Raw genomic sequence first — 25976 nt, 5'->3', positions numbered from 1 at the left:
AGGTGGGTAGGTAGAGGTCAGCAACTCTTACAGATACCCACAACTGTAAATCTGCCTCTCATTGAGCCCACTTCTTTCTTTAATGGGGTGGTAGAAGTTTCTTCTTTGTGGGGTGTGTTGGGAGCATAAATATAGCAAATGCTGAGATACTTCAGAAGGCATCTGAGATACTCTGGGATTGGATTCCCCTTCCTGCGGCTTTTCTTCTGGCCAGAATTGACCAGCAGAATTGCTCAATGCTTCTACAACTGAGATTTTTTAAAATTAAATTTTGGCTAAATCTTGTTGGCTTCAGAATTTGTTTGCCATTGATGGGCTTGATATTAAAATCTTGGACTACTTTCTTGTAGTTTCTTCTACTACTACTATAGAGCACCTTAAAGTGTGCTGACATGCTTTCACCTTCTCCCATATAACATAATGCCTGCCATGCCTTCTCTTTCAAAAGGTCTGCTTCTGGAAAGAATGTTGTACCAAATATATAACTTTATGCAGTGTGGTAAAAATGGCTTATTCTTTGTTCATCCCTCTCAGCTCTCCACTATCTAAGACTTCCGAGGCTGCAAATTCCACGGTTCCATACAAAGCCTCCCTTTCGAATGTACAATAGTTCTCATTCCCATATTAACTTGCTAAGCACTTCATTTCATGGAAGGGAAAGTCTAAATTTTCTCAAAGGTGGGGAAAATGCCCCCACATGGTTGGCTGATCTCTGCTCTCTCTGTTTGGTTATTGCCAACTCCTAACTGCAACCTAGTTCTTGGTCTAAGGGTGAGTGCCACTGAGGACTTCCTGGGGACTGTTTTGCAATGGTGACTTGTAATGAGCAAACGTGGTGGCTCAGACCCACTACTGGTTTATGTAGTGACTGGTGTTAGTCCACCTGAAGACCAAACAGCTGCTCCAAGTTGCCGTCATCTCCAGAGGAAATGAGTACAACTGCATCAGCTTGCAGCCAGTTTACAATAAACCTGCTCCCTGGGCTGTGGGTTAACCCGTTAAGTGTGTCCTGGGGTCAGGCCGGTTACTCTTGTATGTAAAAATAAGTCTTGGCGTGCTTTCTGATCTACTAGAGTGTAAATAAAGCAAGGAAGTCTTTCACTTACAGGCTCACTCATAGGCATATATTAGTAACGCTCATCAGTTTTTGACTGGAACTTTGATGGCATAATTGCTCTAAAAGGGTAACATATTCAAAACTACCTGTGTGACTTTGGGAGTTAGATTCCTAAGAGTCTTAGTCATTATCTTAAACAGGAATCAGCTTTTTAAGCCACACATACTCCTGGAAGTTTTAAGAAAAGGCTTCAGTTATTATGTCTTTAAAATGACAGTTTCTACGAGGAGCACGGCAGCTCTGCCACTCCACTTGTTTCAGATATTAAATAAGGAGGTTGAAGAAAAAATTAGAAAAATACTGTGGAAACTAGATCCTCATGGATAATCTTAGAGAGGTCTAAGGTGTAATAATGTCTACTCTAAAGTCACCTGACAGCAGGATGGATGTGAGCATGTACTTTTCAGCTATGTCTTTAGAACAGCTGGGAGGATGACCGATGTCTTGGCTGTCACTGTAGACAGAGGAAAACATACATTTCTCCAGACACGATTTGGTGCACTGAATTCAAACAACTTGTGACTGGAGCGGTTCGAGTCGCCAGGGCAAACAGGGTTATCAGAAGAAACAGGTAAACTAAGAAAACAGTCTTGCATACCCTACTATTTTATGTTTGTGTAGGTAAGGCTTTAATTTGCTATCGATTTTACTTTTCTTTTTGAGCAGTGATGGGTTAGTCTTGTTATTTGAGCAATTTGTAAAGCATCCTTCTAACACTTGTAATGCAAATCTGCTTATTTTGCAACATACCTGTGAGATAGGGACCTACTATTTATCTCACTTACACAGCTGGGGATCTGAAGTACTCAGTAAGGCTAAACACAGTGCACAGGATCACACAAGAAAGCCTGCAGCAGGACGGGCAGGAGGATGCTGAAACTGGGTCTCAATTCTCATGAAAAATACCAGGCTCTGGTCCATGCTCTTCCCATCAGGTTCCTCCTTGGTGCTTCTGAGGCAGTTTGGAGCATTTCCTTGGCTAGATGAGGTGGGGTTCAGCTTTTCTAAGGAGGAAGGCTCAAGCCTGGTGATGGAAGGTGAAGATGATGTATGTCTGGGGGAAGATGGAGAGCATCCCCCAGCTAGAGATGCCACTATCACTTCTTCAGCAAGCCTGGCTTCACTGATGCTGGCACAGGCTGCTTCACAGCTGTTGAAACTCCGCTTCTCTGGGCAACCCCCTGTTCTTCCTGGGCTGACCTAGCTCTACTCTTTTTAGTAAAGTTGATATGAGTGGCTGGGTTGGCGATGAAGCCTTCTGCCCAGCCGCTGGCTCCACATCTGCTGCCACTGCGCTGTGTCCCTGTGCTGCCAGGGCTCCCTGATGGAGGAGAGCTGCCTTTGTTCCATCCCAGCCTTGTGAGGCACACCGGTCTTCTAGTTTTGGGCAAGGAAGCTGTTGCAAAGCCGGCAGGAGGAATTTTTTGTTTCGGTTGCATGGTGAACAGTAACAATATGAGTTTTATTGCTCAGAATGTATCCATGTGTATAGGATGCTACATTTAAAAAGGACTAAAAATGAGCCATGGGGAGCTATGCTAATGCTAAGTATTTATGTCTACCTCCTGTGAGGCTGAAGGCAGCAGGAGTTGAGCAACACCCTTGTGAAGTGTCTAGAGGATTTACAGATCAAACTAAAGCCCACTGAAGTCAGCTGTAAGTCATGCTGTGCCTCGCTCAGGGCCCGTATCATGTACCATGTGCTGGTTACAGTGAAATACTCTTCTTGAAGAACCTGGGAGCACTCAGCACTGTTGCCTTCCCTGGCCTCGGGCAGGAGGTTGCTGAGCTGTGGGCTGCAGCAGAGATCTTACCCTCCCAGATGTTACAGCTCCTCGCCTGGAAAGTCACCCCTTGGTCACAGCCAGGGGAGGGATGTCCCTGTGCCTCTCAGGCCATGCCCACAGCACCCTGTGAGCAGGTACCTGCACCCTGAGTGGGAGCAGGTAGAGCCTGGGTATGTCTTAGCTTCTGCTCACTTCTCTACAAGAGCTGTAGTCCCAAAGAGAAACAAGGTCGGCGTCTGCTGCGGTACAGGCTACCGGAGCTCTGCTTTCAGAGCCTGCTGGGGACACAGGGATGCCAGGGTTTGCATACTTTTGCTTATGGCATGCCTTGATGCTAGTTCAGTTGGCTTGCACTTAATTATGAAGTGCAAGTGTTGGATTTTTTTAGTTTGTTTCTTTATTTAAAAGTTCCTTAGTGGAATACTGTGCCACTGAATTCAGCTTTCCAAGTCTCTGCTTGCCAACATGGCTCAGCTCTGACCACAGGTAGAGGGGGGACAGGGACTTCCCTGCTGGGTGGGCCGAGAACAAAGGATGGAGATGGACTCACTGTGAACACAGTGCAGTGTGCCCAGGAGATGCAGATTTGGTACCAACAAGGTGCTCTGCAGCTGCTCTGTTTTGCCTCCTTATTTGAGAGGAGGAGTTTTCAAAGTGAGCAGAAAATAATAAAGTTTACTGGGCTTTATGTTTTGCTTCTTTAGGGATCTGTCATATCAGTACCAAAATGAGCATCTTTAGGCTTCCTTCGATATATTTTTCAAGGTTATATTGGAAAACAGAAAAGGCTGTAATGGTGTGAGGCTGATTCTGGTTTGTGGAAACAAATACTTGCTCATCTTGCAATAGTGAGAGGGATTGAAAAGCTTTTGAATAGGGATCTGTTATTTGCATTGCTGGAAGCACAAAGCCTAATGGTGACTCTGATACACAATAGCTGGAACAAAGACCCACCCAACCCAATTTAAAAGGATGTTAATGGACATTGGTGCAGTGGGAATCCAATCCATTTTTTTCTTGAACTGGCCTTCCCACTTAAAGGGCTACTAAAACATCCCCTGTAACATGTCTCCAGGTACTGGGTCCCTCCAAAAAGGCATTTAAAGGATTTTGTTCTCTAAGTTTGCAAGCCTGTGATGCCAGGTCCTTTAACAGTTGGTTGTTGTGACACACAAAGACTCCAAAAAGGTATGAAATGACAAAAAGTAGTAGGATGCAGATGGAATTTAATCTTTCAGGCATATCCGGACACTTTTATCGGGTCTGTCACCTGTACTTAACATACCCAAACAGCTCTTGAGTGGTCTGTGTAGACAGCTGGCAGTTTAGTAGAGATTGTGATCTTCAGAAAATATGTAGCTGATGTCTTGTGTAATACTTCTATGGAAGTATTAGTACCACCAGCCTAAGTACAAGACTTGCCAGGTGGGGAACATCTATCTATAAAGTAGGGCTCTTGGGAAAGAAGTTATTCGGTACCCGGCACTCAATCCCAGAAATAATCATCAAGGACACTCACAGAGCTTGTGTTGTGGGGTGATGAACTGAGAAGGGGGAGATCACTGAAGGATTCCCTTCGGCTCAGGAGTGCTTGCTGCTAAGCTGCAGACCAGAGGTTGGTTTCATGGCCGCTGGCATTCAGTGGGGACAAGAATCACAGAATCACATGTATCAGGAGTCCGCAGCTAACCTAGGGAGAGGAGGAGACATGCCCTAGTGCTCTGGCAAAACCTCGAGCTGTTGCCAGTTGTTTTTGTGAAACGACAATGCAACATCAAGTATTGCACCGTGGCTCCGCATAGCATATGATCTCACTGGTAGGTACTCGCCTAGCCACGAGTCTACGTCTGACATAACCACCCTTGGAGAACAAGGCAGGTGTTGCCCGAGCCTATCCTGTGCACATCCTGCTCTGCTTCCACCTGAAGAGACCTTGGGGGTAGCTGATGAAGGATTGTAACTCTGGATTAAAAATCCAAAGGTTAGAGCTGTAGTGGTGACGTGGACTTGAATGAGTACTTGCAGCTCTTCCTTCAGAAAATATTTTGTAGCTCAAGGGCAGATCGCTGGTGAGAGACATCTCTTTTTCCTCCACATGCTGTGGGTGCTTTCAGATTTAATCTGTGAACAGCCAAAATAGCAAGCATGAGGAGCTGAGCAGACCATTTGCTTTTCTTCGAGTTTGGTCTAGTCTGAAAAGCTCTGTTAAAATGCTCTGCTGAGCATCGTTTCCTCTGCGCATTCTGCAAAATGGCTCCATGCAGCACAGAGGTGCTGATAAGACACTGCAACCTGCCTGTCCTGTGAGCTGCGTTTTGTTACATGAGATTTACTTGTGGAGTGTTAAGTCCATCTTCAAAAGTTTGACTTGGAGAGGAACACCTGCGGAGCGTGAAAAGTCTTTCATGTTAATCAGCAAAGTTTTCTAAGGGGATATATAATTTCTTATTCTTTTTGCAGTGTAGCAAGTCTGTTTAATTAAGCATCTGGGATTTGAATTATTAAATAACAACAGTTCCAATCTACTTTTGTGTTGGAAAAGAGCTCAAGCAACCCATTTTTATGCCTTCGATTTTTAAATTAGGAGCTTCAGAAACTCTTTGAACCTCAGGGGGACGACTTACTGGATCCAGGAGGGCAGAGAAATACAATTCTTTTTCTAAGGTCTCCTGAGCACAGCAAGTCACTCCCTGTTGTTTACATACCAGCCTCACAAGAATATGGGAATAAATGTTAGGTTGTCAAAGCAAAGGAGCAAAATTGCATTTTCAGGCGTATATTACGTTGAAGCTCCTGTTTGATTCTGTGCAGTGTGAGGATAAATTCCTTTGCTGTGCAAAACACTGGGAGCAGTTCTCTAGTTTGGAGGTCAGATTCCCCCGTCCGTTTTGGGGGGAAAAAGACAGAAAAAAATAGCTGTGGTTGTAGTTTATATGGACTTGGGAAGGCTTGCAAAGAGGTGGATGGGTCTAGCCAAGAGGTGGGAAGGGACAAAGAGGAGCTATCTAAGCCAAAGAGGTGAAGGATTGCTGAACTTGAGCAGTAGGTGGAAGTCTGCCACCTTCAAGGCAGTGAACGAGAGCTGAGGAAGGAGGTGAGGAAGTGTCTGCTGGTGTCCGTGGTGGGAGCAGAGGGGCAGGCAGCCCTGGGCAGGGTGTTCTCCTGGGCAGCGGGAGGTGAGGGACTTGCCGATGGAGCTGCTTGGCCCCAACAAGCTCCCGAAATGCCTCCCAGCTTCAGGAGCGATCTGGCATCCCAAGCCCTCCTGACCCCAGGCTAATGTGCTGTCACCTCTGTTGGAGACCGGTGCACTTCAAAAGCCTTGTGGAGTGGAGGGGTGGGTGGACACAGTGGGTGGAGCTGATGACCCAAAATATAATTTCCCCTTCCTAAGGCTGGGCGTATACCCATCTTGTGTCTCTGTGTGGTAAAAGAATATGAACCAAAAGTGCTGAGAGATGCAGTGGTTAAATTGAAACATGCTGTGGCAGGATGAAAGTAATCTTGTCCCTTACCAGCCCTTAATGCTTTGGGGCTTTATTTATTTATTTTTTCAAGTGGCTGCAATCCATGCCATCTCTGTCTGTGCTTTTAATAGAGATATTTTTATATGCAGAAACATGTCAAGACACCATCAGGGTAAACCATCCCATGTTGTGTTGTAGCTCACAAGGTCAAGGTAAAATGTAAGGATATCTACAACTGCCTTTCAGTTAAAATTTTATTTTTGTAGTGTCCTTGAATGTGCTGAAGCACATGAAAAAGACCTCTACATGGAGTGAATGTCCCTTAGGGAGAACCCAGCAGTTCAAAGAACAACCAAATCCAAATTTCTTGCTCTTTCTGCCAGTCTGATACTTAAAATGTGATACAAATGAGAGGTGTACCTGAGTTGCCAAGACTAAGGCTAGCATCTCTTTGCTTGATGTTTAAAAATATTGGCACTATACAGATATAGAAATGGCGTATGTGATCTACCGTAAGGTCAGAGCAACACAGTGCTGCATCCCACTATTTCTGAGAAGAGACCTTGATGTCTTGACTCTGTTGTGACTTTGCAGCAGGATAGCTGTACTTCACAGCTGTGTGGTAGATGGAGATAAAAAACATCTTCCTGGGCTCTGATGGTAGAGCCTAAATATTTCTATGAAACTTCTCAGCCAAGGTCTGTAGGGGATTGAAACTCAGGAGAATTTGAGCAAGAAAACCTGTTCACACAGGAGACCAGAGTAATTGAACCAAAGCGATGCTCTGGAAGAGCTAATCAAGGACCAGGGATTCTTCTTTGAAAGCAGCTCTTCTTTTGACCTCGAGAGTCTAGACTCAGAAACTTTGTCCAGTTACTTTGCTTTGTTCAGTTCATGTGTGGTCGTACCTGTGAAACGACCCTTCCCATTGCCCAGGTAAAGCAGAAGTCCCATACGCCTGTGGGAGCCAGCGCTCTGTACCACAGCAGGTACAACTGCATGTAGTACCACTCACATTTAACGAAAAGCGATTGTGTCCAGCCTCAGTAAACGTTGAGAAATGTGGTAATATTTGTGTTTAACAGATGTTTTTTCCCCTTGTCCTGCCAAAGGTCCTTGTCCGCCCCTTCACCAATGCCGAGTTGTGTGTTTGCTGTCTGCATTGCTGTGGGGAGGGAGCTCCTTGGTCAGGTGTAGCCCAGCACATCTCATCCCTCTAGAACTGCATCCCCTTGGGGAATCTGACTGCACAGTTTCTGGTAATCTGTTAGTGACAGCCTGATGATTAGACAGAAGGCATCAGCTTTGGCGGGGGGCACTGGGAGGCTGAGTACCTTCAAGGCTGACTTCTGAAATGAGTATAACCATGCGTGATGTGTTTTTCCCATGTGAATGCTAGAACCATTTTATAGGGCAAAAGCAGAAGAAGTTGTTGTTTGGTGTATGTGAAAGATGCTTTGTGGCGATGGCAGTGGAGGGTGTGCTCCTCCCTTTTCCTTTAACTGGGGAGAGACTCTGCTGTTGCTTTTTCTTTTCTTTTTTTTTTTTTTTTTTCCCCCAAATAGCAATTGGTTTTGGAGGGCATTTATCTTTTTCTGGAGTTGTGAGTGAATTTCTGATGGGATTGCACAGAGGTGGTGGTGGTTGGAGCCCTGCTGTTGCCTCGTTCATCTGAGGTGCTTCACAAGAGTGCAAAACACTTTTGAGGTATGATTTCCCATAGCATGCTAATCCAGGGAAGTGCTGTAGACTTGCTTGCTAGCACTGTTTAAATCCATAATGCAGCACCACCTGCCAAACCACAGGGCATAATGGAAGTGTTAATGAACGTACATACATACCCTCCCACGCAGCTGCAAGCTGAATGACTTAAAAGTTGAGGCAGAGGGTTTAGACTGAGCATAAAAGGGACAGGATTAGGGTATCCTGGTGCAGGTCTGTGCTGAAGCTGGGGGCGAGAGGTGGCCACAGGGGTCTGAAGTTGGGTCAGCTGACCCATAGGGTGTTTTCAAAGATGTGTTGATTTTCAGCTGCTGCTCTCTGATATATGGAATCATCCACTCATGACACCTGAGAAGAAACTTGAGCATCCAACAGCAAAGCGCAGGTACTGAGCAGCACCGGCTGGGACCCCGGTACACCTTTTCTGAAGGGGTATCCTTGTGGGATGTTTCTCTCCAGTCCTCGCAGGGCGAATGCTTTCGACGGGAAGGAAGACTTGAGTCATGCATGGGTAAACTCTGTTCCTCAAGGGTGGTTAGGCCAGTTACCCTCTGGTCTGAGTGTCAAGGTTTGCCACCGGGAGGGCTTGCCCAAGCTGGCAGGGAGCAGTAGGAGGGCATCAGGGAGGGAGCTGACAGCTGCGCAGCTTGCCAAAGACGGGCTGAGAAGAGGTGCCGGGCTTGGCCCGGCACATGGCTGGGATGCTGGTGGTGTGCGTGTACCCTGTCCTCAGAGGGGTTCACAGAGATGCTGAGGCCTCATGCAGCTGTGAATTTGCCATGACTAGGGCAGAGGAAGGGGCTGCGCATCGCTGTCATCCTGCTCCTCACCCCAGTACCTGGCCCTGAGCTCTGCCTACACTCCTGTTTCAGACAAGCCTGTTGGATTTGCCAAGTATGGAGTTGCCTCCCCAGCTTGTTGTACGTAAATAAGAGGCACATGCTCTTGGCAGACACTGTAATGAGTCTGGAAAAAATTACTGTTATGGGTCCTGGGCCAGTGATGAGATCTTGGAGTCTTCCAAGTGACAAAGTAATGATACGGACCCAGGAAATGCCTGGAAAATAGCCTTCCACACGGTTCTGGGATTTTGAACCCTGAAATTCTACTGAAAAGTGCCTATTTAGGTAAACCTGGGAGGTGGCTGTTCCTTCAACTTCTGAATTCCACACTGGGGACCTTCGCAGCCTGCAGCTCTTTACAGCTGTCTGAAGAGATGCAAAGTGTGTTTGCCAGGAGGAAAGGGAGTCTTTAAAAATCCATTTACATCCCAAAAGACATCCGGTAGCAACACTGGAGATGTAAAAAGCATTAAATACCGAATTGAGCCTGACTGGAAGACAAGCTTGGAGCCAAATGCATTGATTGATTTGCAGAAGGGTGACTGGAACGAGATGGCCCTGTACCCTTTCTATCCATAAACCACCTCCAAGGCATCCGTAGGTGCCATGAAGTCTGTGCAGCCGTGCCTGCCCTGTGCACATCATGATGTCCATAAAACCACAGTACAATGAGCCATCAAGGAGCTGGGGGGGGGGGAGGGTAGGGTGTAGGCGCACAGCATGGTCAGGATACTATGGAGCACCCCTTGTTTTGGCAGGGGGTTGAGGCCGTGGTAGGGAAGGCAGGATGAAGCTGTGAGTCCATGCTGGGCAGTTTTTGGCGCTGCTCAGGATCTCCCCCACAGCTCCACACTGCACAAATTTGGCATGTGGACCACTCTGTGTGCCCAGGGCAGTGCTAGCCAAGGCTGAGAGGGCTGTGCCGTGCACATCTGGCTGCATGACCAGCAGCAGGGCCACGTGCGGGCAGCAGAGCATCTGGCTGCAAACCAAGTGGTGCTGCAGTGCTGGGCTATTCCTTCAGAAAGTTTGCTGAGCAGTGTAACAGCAGCAAAACCACCCAGGGCAGTGGATCTGGGGTCTTTATATTGGTGTGTCAGCAGACTGGGATGTGTAGGAGGGAAGCTGCCCATTTCCAGGGATTGTGCGAGCAGGAAGGGCAGCTATTGGAATTTGAAGCCGCTTCCTCCACTGTAAATTTGTTCTTGTTGCGTTATCTCTGGCTGGACAGGGCAGGGGAACATCTTGGCTATCTGATCTTTTGCTACAGTATGTTTAGGTCAGCTTCACTGGTTCCATGATAACATAGGAGAGGCATTCCTGGCCTCACTAGCGAAGAATTTTCAAGAGTAATACAGGAATCTGTCATCCCCCGATGTCGCCCAAGAGCTTTGGAAATAAATAAGGAAAGTGGATGGTGGATTTAAACACACAGAAGTGATGCAAGTAAAAGTAGCTGAGCCATCTGCTTCCTCAGGCCCCTGTCTAATGAGCAGGGATGCTCTCATTTCACACCTTAGCAAAAGGCTTGGATCAACCTCCAGTGGACACCCCTAATCTGGGAACCATACAGTGTGAATCAAGGTCTGAGAGATACAGGAATGGTCTCGCATAGCTGCTTTCTGGTCACATATCTCTGTTCTCCAGCAAAACTGGTAGCGGCAGGGCTGTAACTCTACAGATGACCCAAATTTGACAAGTGTTGTTTTTAATTAAAAAAAAATAAATTTGGCTTCTGTATCCGAGTGTTGGCTTGTCAGAGTGACAGGGATCTTCTTATGTATTTTGAAAAGGGTACTAAATCACCAAGAGAAACAGGCTGAAGATTAATGGTGTGGTTGTGGGAGGTGGAGGAGGAGTTGGGGGAGAGAAGCGGAGTTTGTTTCAGATGACATTCGTCAATATGATTGACACATGCTGTGCTGCACTTGCATGCAGATCAGGACACCGACAAGCACGTGCTTCCACATAAATACAGTAGAGACCTTGAGCCAAGCCTGGCCACAGGAAAGCTGCTGCTCAGCGCTACAGCAAGGGCTCCTTATCACTTAAGGATTTGCAGCAGGGGGAAGACAGGGGGCCGCCTACCACAGCAATTTCCAGTGATGTGGCTTTTATTATTATTTGTTCAGGCTATAATTCCATGTTTCCTGAAATAACTACCAAGTATTCATCAGGCAGCTACTGCCTTTAGCTGCCTTTTGTGTGAATCTCAAGTGCTTCGCTACTCCCCCGGTGAGTTTTCTTTCTCTTACACTAAATCTGAGCAGCATCTGTGTGGTGAGGGAGGCAATGCAGTCTTGGCTTGAAAAGGAGAAAAGGTCTGGCTGGCACACGAGGCTGGTAGGGAGTTCAGGGAGTGCAGCCCTTGGGGTACAGCATCTTTTTGCACTAGAGAATTCATGAAGCTGCTTCCAGGACCTGCAGCTACATCCCCCAAATTCAAAACCCAACTGGTTGTGACTCTTTATTGCTGGGTTGAGGATTTTATTTTAAAAGAACAGTTGGTTTATGATTTCTTTTTTCTCCTCTTTAGTAGCAATTTGATAGTGCTTTGATCACGGCTCCAAAAGGAAATGCCTGTAATTCCCTGTGCAGGTCTTGCCAGGTGCTGGGCTCCATCAGATCTCCTGGAAGCTGATAGGAGTTGAGAGCACTCTCACCTGGCAGGATCCTGTGTATCAGAAAACCTCAGAAAGTTGAAATTTCACTTGGGTTTTGAACAACTTAATGCCAGAATTACAAAGGGTGTCAGGCTCTGGCTTCCCACGATGGATCTCTTCCATGCTGACTTCCCACTGAAGGCTTGCATGCAGCCCAGGTTTGGCCTGGTGTGTCCTTTCTGAGGCATTGACTGGGCAGGAAATCTGACAGACTGGAGGAAACCTGGCTGAGAGTTAATCATCTTTATTTAATAATAGGTGGTGGTGGTTGTTCGTACACCTATGGGTCTTTTGGCTTTTGAAGGTTTGGGACATGGTCATGCCAACTTGAGGGAGAAATTCCTGAAGTTCATTTGGTCCTGCTGAGCATGACTCAACGGAGGTAGCTGCCTCCTAAAAGGGCATGTCCCATGTTTCAAGGGCTCTCAGTAACTCCCAGTCCGAAGGATTGCCTGCAACACATAAGGCTGAATTATTTTGGTACCTGGCGAGCGTCTCTGGGTGTGTCGTGGTGGTTGTATGGCTGCAGCCAGCAGTCTGCAAGAGGAACAGAGAGGGAAGTGTTCAGGTCTTGCAGAGTTTCAGCCCTGGAGGCATTGCATGGAGCTGCTAACGCTTGCAAAGTGGCCAGGTAAAAGGGTGTAATTGAGTGAGCTGTGGCTAGAGGAAGAGTTATTAATCCCAACCGTAGGAGTAGTTGGCAGCCCCAGTGGCTGATAGCCTTCCTCGGCCTCAGGTGAGGTTGGTGTCTTCAGGTACACAGAGCTCTGGCAGGGCATATGTGAAGAGCTATCCATGGACCAAAGCAAGCTGATGATAGAAGAATTCCCTTGGCCATGGGCTGATGGGATTGGTCAGCATACATACATATACCTAAGTATATGCTAAATCTCAGCCTATTGCTATAGTGGTCACAGGCTCCCTAAAGTTGTCAGTTTTGGAGAGCTGCAGCAGAGGAGGAGGGAGCTGGTGGTTCCCACGCAGACCCTGCTGCAGCTTTTTCTTGAGGTTTCATAACAGAATTAAGCAATTTGTATCACATGTTGCTATGGAGACCATAAATCACTGTCATGCTGGGCGTCTCTGTCAGGGAGCCAGTGTCTTTAATTGCACTAACCTCCCCTGGAAATCCAGGGATTGGTTCTCAGCTCGTTTACCTGCTGTAATGGCTTTGCCCTGGGAGTTCTGCCTCCAGGAGAGCAGAGCTGGAACTGGGGATAGGGGTGCTCGCACACCGAATATCAAATATCCGGGGTCAATTTTATTATTGTGGTATGTGGCCACACCTCTGCTCAGATGAACAGCAATTATAATGATTTACACAAGCTGAGATCTGTCCTGCTTGTGTTCAGGACAAGTTTTGCAGCAAGGGTGAGGATCAGATGCACTACCTATATGTTGTGGTGACCTGTTGGGGCTTGAGGGTCCAGTCACACAACTAAGCTGAATTTCTCAGTCTTTGGTGTTTTTATATTACTTGGCTGCTCCAGGGGGGATAGCTCAGCCTTTCCACTCCACCCCCATGTCCAGACGGGTAAATGGGTTTTCACAGAGTTTATTCTGCCTCCATAACAAATCCATTTTGCAGAGGAGGCTCAGCCTCAGTGACACTCTTGGGTCAGCATTTCTCTTTTTTTCCTTACCACCTACCTCAGAAGTAGCCGCATTTCTGACTGTCTCAGCATTACTGGCTTGTGCTGTCAGGACACAGATCTCACCGGTGCATATGAAGACAGCAGTATAACTCAGCTTCCTTCCAGTGACTTAACCAGAGCCTGACAGCTTTCGTCAGTATAGGGTATGGATCGTTCTCTTGGCTCCTTCAAAATAAACAACTATATAAATTGTAAGATGATTATCATCAGAGCTTATTAGTGTGTTACCACATGCCGCTTTGCGTTCAGACAATAGATAAAAATGCCTGTGCTTTTTTTTCTTAGTCGGATCTGCAGCAAGCACGCTTATTCTTGTCCCCACCTAAGGAGGACTGTATCAGTACTCTTGCCAAAAACACATTAAAATCAGCCCAAGTCTTGTGCACTTGCCCATAGCAAAGTAACCAGCCGGCACGGAAGCTCTGCACACCTTTGGGAGTGTTTAATGTTTTCCAGGAGGTGACATATGTTGTTTTTAAGGTTTGATTTATTGGCTGGTTTAGATTATAATCTCGTCAAGGCATGAGCTGTCTTCGTGCTTTGGTTATCAGGCAGGTGGAGGTGTAGAGGGATTGATGTACTTGGCTTTCAGAGGGCTTGTGTTACGTACCTGCCTGTTAGGAGCACGGGACCTGCCATCTCAGTAGAAGGAGTGTTTCCATAAGCAGTAGGAACAGCCCTGTGGAAACATCTAAACTTGCTGCCTTTTGACACTCAATAGAAGTTTTCATCTGTTCATGCTAACATCACCTGAAATATGGGAGTTTGTGCTCGACAAACCAGCCTAGAGTGCTTGACTCTTTTTGTAATTATTTTTTTTCCAGTTCAGTTTTTCTCCCCAGGCTACATAATACTCAGACTGGTGGCTTAGATGTACAGTATGACCAAACTTCTGGAAACAACAGGAAGCAAATGCCCCAGTTCAGCCCATAAGCATGTTGGGCAGAGTCACAGTTAGTACAATGGGCTAAATATTATCCTAGTACTTTGGAGAGTGTTTCACGCAATATAAGCTTGAGGCTTCTTAGGAGCGAGTTGAAGGGGCTGTACTAAATGTCAGTGAAAATGTAACACTTGTCTGCCGAGCAGTAGCTTGTGGTTTTGTGATGAGGTCAAAAATCATGCACAAACAGTGTATGGTTTTCACATCTGCAGCCTGTCCCCTGCCATGTCAGTAACAATGGGCCTTTCATACCGCCCGGCCGGAGCCGCTCCACCATGTAAAGAAGGATGGGGTGAAATCTTGGCGATGAGCAAAGCAAAAAATTGTCATCAAATGGGAGGGGGGTTGGGGGTGTGTGTGTCAGGGTTTTAGCCAGGGTCTCTGTCCTAAAGAGCCTGTGAGGATCGTCCAGCCCTAGCGGGATTACTCAGAAAGAAAACTTGGTCTTCCAAGGAAAAATGAGAAATTTAGTTGATAGTTGGTTTCTATCCAGACAAGCACGCTGCTGTTGATGAGGTGATCTTATAAACATGAGAAAGTAACTTACTCTTCCTAAAACGGAAGTAAGAAACTTTTCCTTGGGATTATGGTGAGGATCTGCAATAAGACTGGTTGAGATCTCAGCTGGTGCTTGGTCTCCTTTTCCCTGTCCAGCAGCTGTTGCTTGCAGTGGAAAATCTTGCTGTTCTCCAGAATTTCTCCAAAGATAGTTTAGAAACAAGCCAACTTGATCATGTTTCTTCCTGCTTTGAAAATTTTGGCTTGTCTCAACTTGGACAAGAGGCCTTTGCAGTTCTTATTAGCCTCAGTGATCTCACTTCTGTGATCACCCTCTCTTTCCCTCTTATGGGGTTTTCTTTTTGGAGGAGAAACTAAGACAGTTCCTATACATTTGGTTCAAGGAGAAATGTACGGTACATGACCTTAATTAGGGGTCAAGGCATTTAACCTGCTCAACATACATACAGATTATGCATATGGGAAGTTATTCCTGTGTTTGCAGAAATCCCTCAAGTGCAAGCTGTACCTTGTCATCATACATAACATGGTGTTGGGGAGGATGGAGGAGAGGAGATTCCCTCACTTAAAAAATTGAGGGTTTTTCTTCTCTGGCATTGAGCTGTGACTGTAGGTGGGAATGTAACCCCCAGAGCTGTGTCCTGCTGGTACTAGTTGGATTATGGAGTAGTGATCAGAGGCAAGAAATAGCAAGGAAACCTTGTTCGCATGCCTTCCTTGTGGATAGAAAAAGAATAGGGTGAATCACTCATATTTCGTTGTCTTTTTGACGTGCTTTGGTTTGAATGGTGCTCTCACGGCATGCCTCAGGTCACCTACTGAAAACAAGTGTTTTGGGGGAGTTACATTTTAGATTATAGCTCAAATTCAGATACAGCTGCTTTGGCCAGAGGATCTTTTTCCCATAAGTAAAACTTAAACTCAAATGTGAATGTTCACAACTGGTTTTATTTGGTCTACTTTCATGTACTTGCCTGCCTTTTTGGGAAGGTGGGTATGTAGTGGGGGGGGGAGGCTGGTTAGTAGGGCTGTGAAATGACTGTGAAAAGCCCTTTCTCTGGACGGGGTCTCCAGCATACAGTAAGGAGCATGGGATCCCCACACAGTTGCCTTTATGGTTCAATATGGTTCAATTTAGGAGAAAGGGACTAGAGAAACTAGAAAATAAACTTGGAGGTCTGATATCTTTTTCAATATGAAATCAAACCTTTAGGGGGTTATGCTTTTGTCTATCTGAAAAATGGTCTAAGTTGGCTTTTGGGCCTCTTTGGGAATTAAGAGTCAAAGTGGGTTTTCTGGAAAATATCAAAATGAAAGAATTTCTGGGAAAAAATATTCTCTACTCTAGGCTGAAATAAAATTATATTAGCTGGTGGCTCAACTTGCACTGTGCATGCAGCAGCCATGCAGTATTGTTTCCTAAGCACCACCTGGGTCAGCCTGCAGCACTGAGACTGGCCTTGGTTAGTGGTCTCTCAGAACAAAAACGTTAAATCCTCTTCTTAAGGAAGAAAAATCCCTCTGGTAATTGGGAAAATCTAAAAAACCTGACAGTTTATGGATGCTTCCCCAGAGCAGGTAGTCCAGAGCAGTCCTTGTCCCCACTCAGCCCTTACCCCAGCCAGTGCCTGCAGCCAGAAGGACACAAGCAAAACCAAACCAAAATGGATGGGAACACCAAAATGGATGGGAGCAGGTGCCTGCAAAAAGTGTCACCACAGCTGTTCCTGCGCTGTACGGTTTGTGTCAAGAAAACCCATAACAAGGAAATCAGCTGCCCTCTTTGCTTTTACTTTTTTACTGTCTGAAAAACCTCCCTGAAAATGCAGTGGCCATTCAAATTTGGGAGATGGCCACCCATCGCCCATGTGATTTGAGTGAGCATCACTGCTGCCCATGTGCAGCGAGCGGGTGGAGGGCACTGCCTTCTGCAGCATGCACACAAAACTGCACACCTGGCTTCTTCATAAATAAGCCGTCACTGCTGTTGAGTGTTGAAATGGGCTGTTCAGCAATGGCTGCCTCTTCTCCTTTCTCCACACATGTTTGCGATTGCCCAGTTCCAGCTGGTGAATTTTCTTCTTCTTTCTTTGAAGAGTCAGTTCCTCCACAGCTCACTCAAGATGAGGGAGCGGTGTGACCACGGTGCAGGGGAAGCTGCTCTCCTGGCTCTCTGGGCTGTGTCGTAGCCACAGAAACCAGCTTTCCTGCCATGCCAGGGTTGGGCTTTTTTTTTTTTTTTTAAAAAAAGCAAAACAAAAACCACCTGTCATTCCTGGCCTGCTGCCTTCTTGCTTTTATTTCTTAAACTTGAAAATGAGGGAGAAGAAAGCAGCTAAGTGCATTTTTGTCTGATGGCATAGTCAGGACTGGACCTTTAACTCCAGCTTCATCCAACACCACCAGTTCTGCCAGCAGATCTGGCCTCTGGATGTAACACACCATATAATGTTTGCTGTACCCCAGGATAAGCAGTGAAGAGTAGCAGGGCTCTGGCTTCTCTGTGGGATTTGGTCACTGGCAACTGGAAGTCATCTGGAACTTGTCAGCTACGGTGACCCCTGGTTATTTTTGGCATGCCCGCATGGGCCTAGCCCCTATAGGAAAGGTATTCAGATGATAAAAGTTTTGCACACGCATTGGGTGGCAATTAGTGATTGCTGTAGATGAGACAGGAGTAAACAAGCTACAGTGCTGGGGTTGTCTGCACTTGTAAGTGACAGGTCTGGGTTATGGTAGAGCTGTTGGGGATGGTAGGTGTTGCCACTCCTGTCCAAAAGGACTTTGGATGTCAGAGTGCATCAGGGAGGGGGTAAAGCCAGGGGAAACCACTGGGCTGCTGCCTTGGAGTACTGCCTTCATCCTCACTTCTTTGGCACCAGGTGAAAGTCGCCTTGTGCTGTTGCCCTCTTTTCATTGCTAACAAGTGATGGGAGATGATCTCTTTCTCCAGCAGGTTTAGTACACTGTAAGCATGGCTACAAGTGCCGTTCCCAGCGAAAACCTCCCCACCTACAAGCTGGTGGTGGTTGGAGACGGTGGCGTGGGGAAGAGTGCGCTCACCATTCAGTTTTTCCAGAAGATTTTTGTGCCGGACTATGACCCAACTATTGAAGACTCTTACCTGAAGCACACGGAAATAGATGGGCAATGGGCAATTCTTGATGGTAAGCAAGCTACTCGCGTGGTCCCCTTTCCATTCTAGCTGAGCATAAGCACATATAGACCTCAGTGCCTCCCACAGCGCGTTGTGTCCTTGCGTTGCTCCTGTTCCACTGTGGGCTGCTAGGAATTTGAGTGCAAACTGGCCTGTGAGCTACAGCACATGGTCTGCAGCTGACCTCCAGCAAAGCTTCTGCTTCCAGTTGTGTTGGTTCCAGTTCTGCACAGAAATGTTTCTTGCAGGAGCCTGAAAACCTATAGATCATCACAGACGTTTGGGGTAGGCTTCTACAAAGGGTGAATTATAGCACTGTGAGGTGGCTGTTGCTAATGATACTTCATTGTGGTTAGGTTCATCCCCTGGGAAATAACAGTGAGTGGGTAACTGAATGAGGGTTGTAACCAGAAAGAACATTTAATCAAAGCTGTCATCCACTGACAGTGAAGAATTGTAACACCTCTTAACTCCCATCATTCAGGCGTGATGTGTTCATATCTAGTTACCCATTTCGTTTAAATATGGGTAGGGTACTAGCCTGGAGAGCTGCTGTAACCAAGATCTTTCAGTTCTTTGAAGAAAAATAACTTTTTTTTTTTTCTTAAAAAAAAACCAAACAGCCAAACAAAAAATGCCAAACAAAACAAAAAAACCCCAACCAACAACCCCACCCCCCAAAAAAAAACACCCAAAAAATCTTGATTCTGCAGGTGAAGAAAAAGCCCTACATTACCTAAAGCTGCACCTTATTAGTTTGTGCTGCAAGATAGAGACTGACCACAACCATAAGGAGAATCTTGCTGTTAAATGTTAAAAGTTTTATTTGGCTTTCTACAATAATTAGATGGTACACAAAAGCAGGCAAATATTTTGTGCCTTAATCATCCCAGTGCATGTATGTGGCCACTAAGACAACTGAACTAAATTTAACCTCACTTGCAGTGAGTTCCTACCTCCATCATCTTGTCATGAAGGCACTCAAGATCTTTGGTGTCTCTGTACGTGCATTGGTGTCCGGGGACAGACAACTGGGGGACTGGCATGAGTGGTGGAACATGGAGGGTGGTGGGGTTTGCTGTGAAGACCATAAGCTTGGTCCAGAAACTTGAGATTTTAGTTGCACTTTTAAGGATTTATTCAGATACAATTTAGTGAGTACAAATGGCCCCAAGGTCCTTAAAGAACAGCTTTTACTCAGTATTAAAAAAAACCAAGCAACTTAATCTTGCCAACATTTGTTCATTTAAATATGTTAGTAATTGATCGCTGATATTAGGGAATATTTGTGAAATCATTGCCCAAATATATGTCTTGTTGTCATCTGCATCAGATACCCGTTCTCAAATAACCATCACATAATGTACCTGTGCACCTTTATTTTTAAAATGCCAGTGTTGTATAAAAGAAAAATCTAATCCTGCTGTAAATGAAGTCCATTCTTTCTTTTTAGTCCAGAGCCAGTCCTCTAAATGAGCAATCTTTATCTTCAGTGGTATGCCCCGTGTTCTGATATAACAGTACCAGCTGCTGTACACATTGGTGTTGGCTGAAACAGCCTGGGTTTTGTAAATTATTTGGAAGTAGAAAAGGCATCTTTTGCTGAATATTTGGAATTTTTGTTTAGTCAAAAAAAAAAAAAAACCAAACAGAAAACAACCCTGACCTGGGTGGGAGTGGGGAAAGAGGCTGTTTTCCAACAGGCAGAAACTTAACCCTTTGTTTTAATGAACAAAACAAGCCTTTCTTTTGCTCAGATGGAATTTAGTGGCTGTACTGGGGCTGAACTGATTTCAGCTGTGGCCTTGAATGGCATGTTGGGAATCCCTGATTTTCAGAGTTCATGTGCCCACAGATGCTCTGCAGCCACAGAAGTGAAACTGCAGCTTCTCCTTCTCTTTCCTAGCACGTGAGATTTTGAACAATCAGAATTTTGGAAGGAAGGCAATATTTTTGCTTATAAAATCATGTGAGCCTTTACACTCTGCCCAATAGAAACAGGACATAAAGACTATCACATGTGTCATCTGCTACAGCTTTCCATCATAGGCTTTGGATCTAGGCCATTCTCAGAGGTCACCATATACTTGGACAGCTGCTCTTGTTGTGGTTACATGTGGTTGCATGAATCACTTATGATATAAAATTAGGGACAAATATGATAGGAAGGATGAAGATGCATCATGATAAATTCTAGACTTTCCAGTTGTCCTTCGTGGCCAAATCCTTTACAAGCTGCTGATTCATGCAGTGCTTGCTGGGAAGAAGTAGTTGCCCACCCCCAAAATAGGAACTAGCTTTAGAAGCTGAGACTCCCAAGTGAGGATACAGTGTGAGGGGCTCCATAAGTTTCTAAGTTTGCAGAAGTAGTTATTAAAAAAAAAAAAAAGCCAAATACATCAGCATCCAACAACTTAAAAAAAAAAAAAAAGGACAACACAGCCCACCCTGTTTCAGGCTGTTGCCTGAGCAGTTCTGTACAAAGCATCTCTAGCATTCGGTATCTGCACTGGCATTATGTTGTAAAAAAAAAAAAACCACCACACAAAAAAATCCCCAAAAAACAACCTTGTGCTAGCCAGCTTGCATAAAGCATTTGGCTTCCATCCATAAAGACCTCCACCCACATTTATTCAATAGCACTAACCGGCAGTGCAATGAAATGTTTGACTTGCATTTTTTTTCCTTTGCTGAAATCTCTCACTGAAAGCAGACTTAAATGGAATAGGCTTTTATTTCAGATTTTAGACCTTGGAGCCAAACCTACGTTCACACTCCTTTTACATATTTGCTCTCTGGCTTTGTGTCTATTTTCTTACCAAATAAGAGTCTAGGATAGTTCCCCGCCTCGCAGAAGACTGTGGGACCTTGCTTGGTGTGTTCAAGTCCAACACTACACAAAAATACTTTATTATAGGCCTTACACCAGCTTTATAAGACCATTGATGCAGTCGCTGGAGGACAAGGGTCATCGGGTGGAACAGGGCGCTAAACCTGAATAAGGGATGCACAGGCAATTTGTGGCTCGCTCATTTTTTCAGTTGCTGCCAATGAGGCTTTAAGATCAGCCTCCAATTTTCGCTGCATATGTTATCTTCATTTATTCCCTGCTGTTCGTATGGAAATCAGGACGGTGATGTGCTTGGTTAAATGCATTCACATGCAGGTGCTGTATAGACACATCAGGTCAGAATTAAGTGGGGGCCAAGGTTAATCTGCTTTGATTAGCTGTTGCTCCAATTGAGTTGCTATCATTAATTTTGTAAACTCCTTTCTGTGTGCAGGCTAATTTAGCAATTAGCAGAGGATTTCTTTTGGTGTGGCTGCAAAATGCCAGTATGGAATGATTAATCTGGGCATGAAGCCAAAAGTGGAATACCTTAATATAGCAAAAAATTCCCAATGGTTCAAAATTCCTTATGGCCCATAAACCACACAGAGATAAAAAGGTGGTGAGGAAGAAGAGAGGAAGGGATGGTCACAAGCACATGGCTTGGGCATGTTGATGAATTGGGCTAAACCCTTTAGCTGTCAGTAGGGAGGTGCCAATAGGTACCAGTAACGCAAGGAACTGTGCCTGTGTGTTGGGTGAAAGGAGGCTGTGGTCTCCCTTCTCTTGCCTTTCCTTCCCCTGGTATGATTTAGATTAAACTCTCACTGCCTAGAAGTTGCCTTCCTGCTCCTGCACTTCAGTTGTCCATTTTATTTCTTTTCTTCCCAAGTCCCCTCTCAATCCCTGGGTGCCCTTGCATTGGGCTGGACCTGCACAGCCCTGGTATGCACCCCTGTGGAGTAACACCAAGCACCATTCCTTCCCCTGGGCTCCCTCTCTGCCCGTTCCACCCGTGTCTCCCATGCATCCCTTTTTGCCACGGGTTTTTGCTGCTAGTCATCCCAGGACAGGCTGTCTGCTTTTCTCCTCAGGAAGCTTGGGAACAATTCAGCCAAGAGGCCAAAGGGAGATCAAAGGTCACTTCAGACTTGCAGGCAGAAGAGTCGGTTTGCAGCTCACTTTTTTTTTATTTAAACTTTGGGTAGCACCATTGAAAGAATTAAAGTTGAAATTAAGTTTGTACTTTCATTCTTTTATTTGTGTGTACAGTATATTCCCTCCCTTAATTGCTGGGAGTTTGCAACTTTGAAAGAGGGTTTCTTGTCTTGGGTTGTGGGGATTTTTTTCCTGCCAGGAAAATTTTGATGTTGCAACATGGAAAACACAGGCTTTGAATACTTGCCCTTTGTTAAAGAAAGAGCTCCTTTAAGGGCTCACATCTTTATTCTGGTTATTGATGTGGAAGCCTTTCTTCTGAAGGCCCCTCTTTTCTTTTTCCTTAAAGTAAGGGCAAGAATTCAAGTACTCGGGTTTTCCATGTTATAACATCTGTGTATTTAGTTAGGGTACAGAAGAAGGGCTCATAAAAGCCCCAGTGTTTCCCTATCCCATGTTTTTCCCAGCGGAAAGCTCTTGTGCTGGGGGCAGTGTGGCTGTATCTGAGAAGGAGCAGAAGCATCAGAGTGACCAAGTGAAGGATCTGCATTGCCTTGCGCACAGCATGGGCACTCCATACCTCCTCAGGGTGACTTGGGGTATGGGAATATAGAATATAAGCCGTGGTCCCTGCACCCCATCTGCTCAGTGCCCAGAATACCAATTCCTCAGCTGAAGCCAATGTCTGATGGGGGCTGCCCTGCCCATTGCGCTGCTGATGGAAGGAAGATGAAGATGTGGGGATGGCTTTCCTCAGCCTGAGACTCTTTTGGTCTGACTTGTCAATTCAAGTTAAGGTTTCCCTTGAACTTCGCTACCAAGCTGCGGGGCAGCTGGGGATAGAGTTTCTCTCTGGCCTCACCTTTTGAAGCAGAGCTGCAGTGCCAAGAGGGAAGCAAGACTTGGAGAGAGAGAAGCGCCAAGAGGAGTCTGGCTCTGTAACCCATGATGGCAGCACTCCCCTGACAGTGCCACATTCCCAGTTCTGCTCTTTGCTCCAGGGACTTTTCCTGTATTTCACATTAATAAGTCACTGAAGAAGCAGAAAACACCTAGGGTCAGGCTGCTTTGTGGTGCTCCTCTCCCTGGCGCTGTGAACTCAGGTTCTTTTCTGCCTGCTGCCCTGTCCAGCTCTTTAAAGGCTTGCACGTGTGCTGGACATATGTAGCCAAAGGGATTTCACTGGAGACTGCGTGCAAAAATCAAATTGTACACATTGTGCTCACCTTTCCAAGCATGAGATCAAGGTAGGCACAAACTGCGTCCTGTCCCTGAGCTTCGTGGTGTGCAGCCACTCTCTGGATGCTGGAAGGCAAGGTGTTCCAAGAGCTATGTTGCGCTGCTTTCAGGACTGGCTGCAGCAATGTGGAGTCACTGCTTGGAATGGGCCACTGGTGTCTGATCCAGGCAGCGAAACCCAAGGGCTGAAGGATAGAAAATGAGTTTAACCTGCTTGTCTGGTCATCTTTGGCCCCCTAGGTGCCATGGACAGTGGAGACACCATCTTGAGTTGATCTATATGCCTAGCTGCCCAGCAATGTAAAGATAAATATGTAGAAGGAAATTTTGCATAGGTATGAAAAGAGAAGAGGAACTAACCTGCACAATGATATCTGAGCTCTCTGAAGGATGGGAAGGCTGTATTTGAATCTGAACTGAATCTAGCCTTGGCTCTAGAAAAAGCAATGCTGTGACTTAGATTTCATAGTATGTCTCTGCCCTTGTCTTAGATTTACATGCCTGTGTCTCTGGATGGGCACTCGGAGCACTGTCAGTAGCGGAGATATTGCCACATAAAATACCTGGAAGCACCAAGTGCCTCTGTTTTGGGCCACAAATTCCTGTGTTTTCCTGGGCTCCTGTGTCTGCTCAGAAGTGCTCCCTAAGCAGCCACACTCTTACGTAACCCATGAGGATTCACAGGAGAATGGTGTGTAGAGCTGTAATGGGGCAGGACTCAATTAGCAACGAGTTCATCAGAACAGTTGGGGTCACATCCACTGGAAAGTAGAAAAGGGCATCTCTTTGCTGAGCAACCTCTTACCTGCGAAGCAAGAGACCTCCCTGCTGAGCTCTCAAAGCCTAATTGCTCTTAGTTTAGTCTCCAGCTGATTGCGTGATAGCTCTGTAAAATGGCTTTGCCCTCTTTAGATGTCTGTTCCTGCATCAGACATACTCCTTGGCCTCTTTCTCCTCATTCTTCACCCAGACGCTTTTGCTAATGCTCCTTCTTGCTGCTGCTTCGGTCAAGTTTGTGCAAACTTTTCCAAGTTTGCTGTTGGAAGTCCCTGGCCATGCGCTGCGCAGGCTATGAATCTGATTGCAGTTCTTGGAAGATGAGGTAGGGGAAACCCGCTGTGTTTTGGTCCAGCCCTGCTTCTACATTGGCTTTTATGTACTGCCAGTGGGGCAACTGCCAGTAAGAGGCAACTGCCGGTTTTAAAGTGTACCCGGGGAAGAGAAAGCTTGCAGTTCTTCTCTGCTTATGATTATTTCGATGTCTTCTGGCATCTGGTCTGCAGAAATGTGGATTTTAGGAGACGACGAAAGCTGGCTAACGTTCTAAATTTCCTCATTCCTTTGGGAAGTCAGTCAAATCATCGTCCCAGTTTCATCTTCTCAAGGTTTCTCCTTGCTATGTTCCTATTTCTGTAGATAAGAGTTTTCTTGAAGCTCTGATTGTTGAAAATCCATGTAGCACAGATCTGTTAGGATGGGGCGGGGTGGTGGTGTCTTTAAAAGCTCATTTAAAGTTAAAACAAAGGCTTTTTCTGGCCAACCACATAATGCTTAATTTTGCATGAATAACTCATCTGAGATTAACCTTAACCTTCACTGCTGCATGTCCCTTGCATTTCCAAAGTGCCATTTTAAATGCTGCCTGGACTTGCTTGCCTTTCTACGAATGCTGCAAGTGAATTCCCTTTAAATAGCAGCTGCTGACACAGCAGCTGTGCCTGTGTTTAGTGCGATGCTGCGGCCAAGATCCAGAAGAGGTAGGAGTGGCAGGAGCACAGCCCTGTGCTATCCCTTGGGTATCCCCACAGGCCCCCCCAGGGTTCATCCCCTGCCCTCTCGCAGGGGATGAAAAGCTTTGGGGGACAGTAGCTGGGCATGGGTTGATGGGTGCAAGAGCAGAGCTGGGTGCTTCTCATGTGTTTCATGGGAAGTTTGCAAATGTGCCAGAGCAAGGGGAAGTCCCTAAGCAAATTAGCATGCAGGATATGGCACATCCATCTCTACCTTCCTGCCCACAACTTGTGCTTGGGTACCTGCTCTGTGCCAGCAAGGGAGGGCAGGAGAGCCTGGCCACTGTGAGAAGCTGTCCCACTCCACCACAAGTTGGGTATGTGTGTTGGAAAGGAGAAGGGAGGGTGTGTTTGTGTGTGTATGTGTTGGTTGTCAGCTGTCAGCCCTGCCCTGACATCGCATCCAGCTGGTGCAGGAGTCAGATGAGGGTAGCCCAACCTCTCCTTACAGGTTGGGTGGGTAGGAAGGATTAATTTCCTTTTCCGTCCTAGCCACACAGTCTTGGCCTTATTCCATGGTAGCAATTCTGCCCAGGGCATAGAAATTCACCAGCACATGCAGTGTCCTTGGGTTGTTTGTCTTTTTTCTTTTTCTTCTTTTTATACAGTCTTTAAGAATAGCCTGGATGCCTTTGAGCTGAGATCCTTGTTTCCTAGATTTAGAGGAGAGAAGCAGGATAAAAAGCTATGAAAAGACACCCATGACTTTCCAGCTTTCCAGCAAGCTCCAGCTACTCAGCAAACAAACCTAAGTCTCAGGATTTCCGTAAGAGCCTAGAAGCTCTTTTCACATTAAAGGTGCCTCGAAACAGGCATTCAGGACCAGCTAGGGCAGGCGAATGAATGAGGCTGAAGGCTTTAAAGGGCCTGCCATCACCAAGTAAGGTCTCAGGTCCTCCAGTGAAGCTGCCTTTCCTCCAGACATACAGTGAAGGTGTGGGATGTGCTGTGACATGCAACATGTCCACCTGTGGCCACCTGTGCTGATTCAGCAAGTAGCACCCGCAGCAAAGTGGGCTTTATCCTGGCCCCATCTAGAAATTGGGACAGCCTGAGTACCTACCCCTACAGGGAACACCTTGCTAAG

General features: G+C 46.1%; 1 protein-coding gene across 6 annotated transcripts in view; it reads left to right on the top strand.

Moving 5' to 3' along the window:
- Window positions 1–25976, top strand: part of MRAS (muscle RAS oncogene homolog) — a 40793-nt gene that overhangs the window by 4679 nt on the left and 10138 nt on the right. For 3 of the 6 annotated variants that reach the window (XM_075093102.1, XM_075093099.1, XM_075093101.1), the window contains one exon: window positions 17672–17882. In XM_075093102.1, coding sequence (XP_074949203.1) covers window positions 17690–17882 — 193 coding nt within the window. In that variant the 5' untranslated portion in view covers window positions 17672–17689. Of the gene's footprint in view, window positions 1–17668; window positions 17883–25976 lie in introns of all 6 variants that reach the window. The other 3 variants (XM_075093100.1, XM_075093097.1, XM_075093098.1) reach the window with 1 other exon arrangement.

The sequence above is a fragment of the Phalacrocorax aristotelis genome, chromosome 5 (genome assembly GCF_949628215.1).
Source record: "Phalacrocorax aristotelis chromosome 5, bGulAri2.1, whole genome shotgun sequence".
Lineage (NCBI taxonomy): Eukaryota > Metazoa > Chordata > Aves > Suliformes > Phalacrocoracidae > Phalacrocorax > Phalacrocorax aristotelis.
This window is presented reverse-complemented; position numbering and strand designations above follow the sequence as displayed.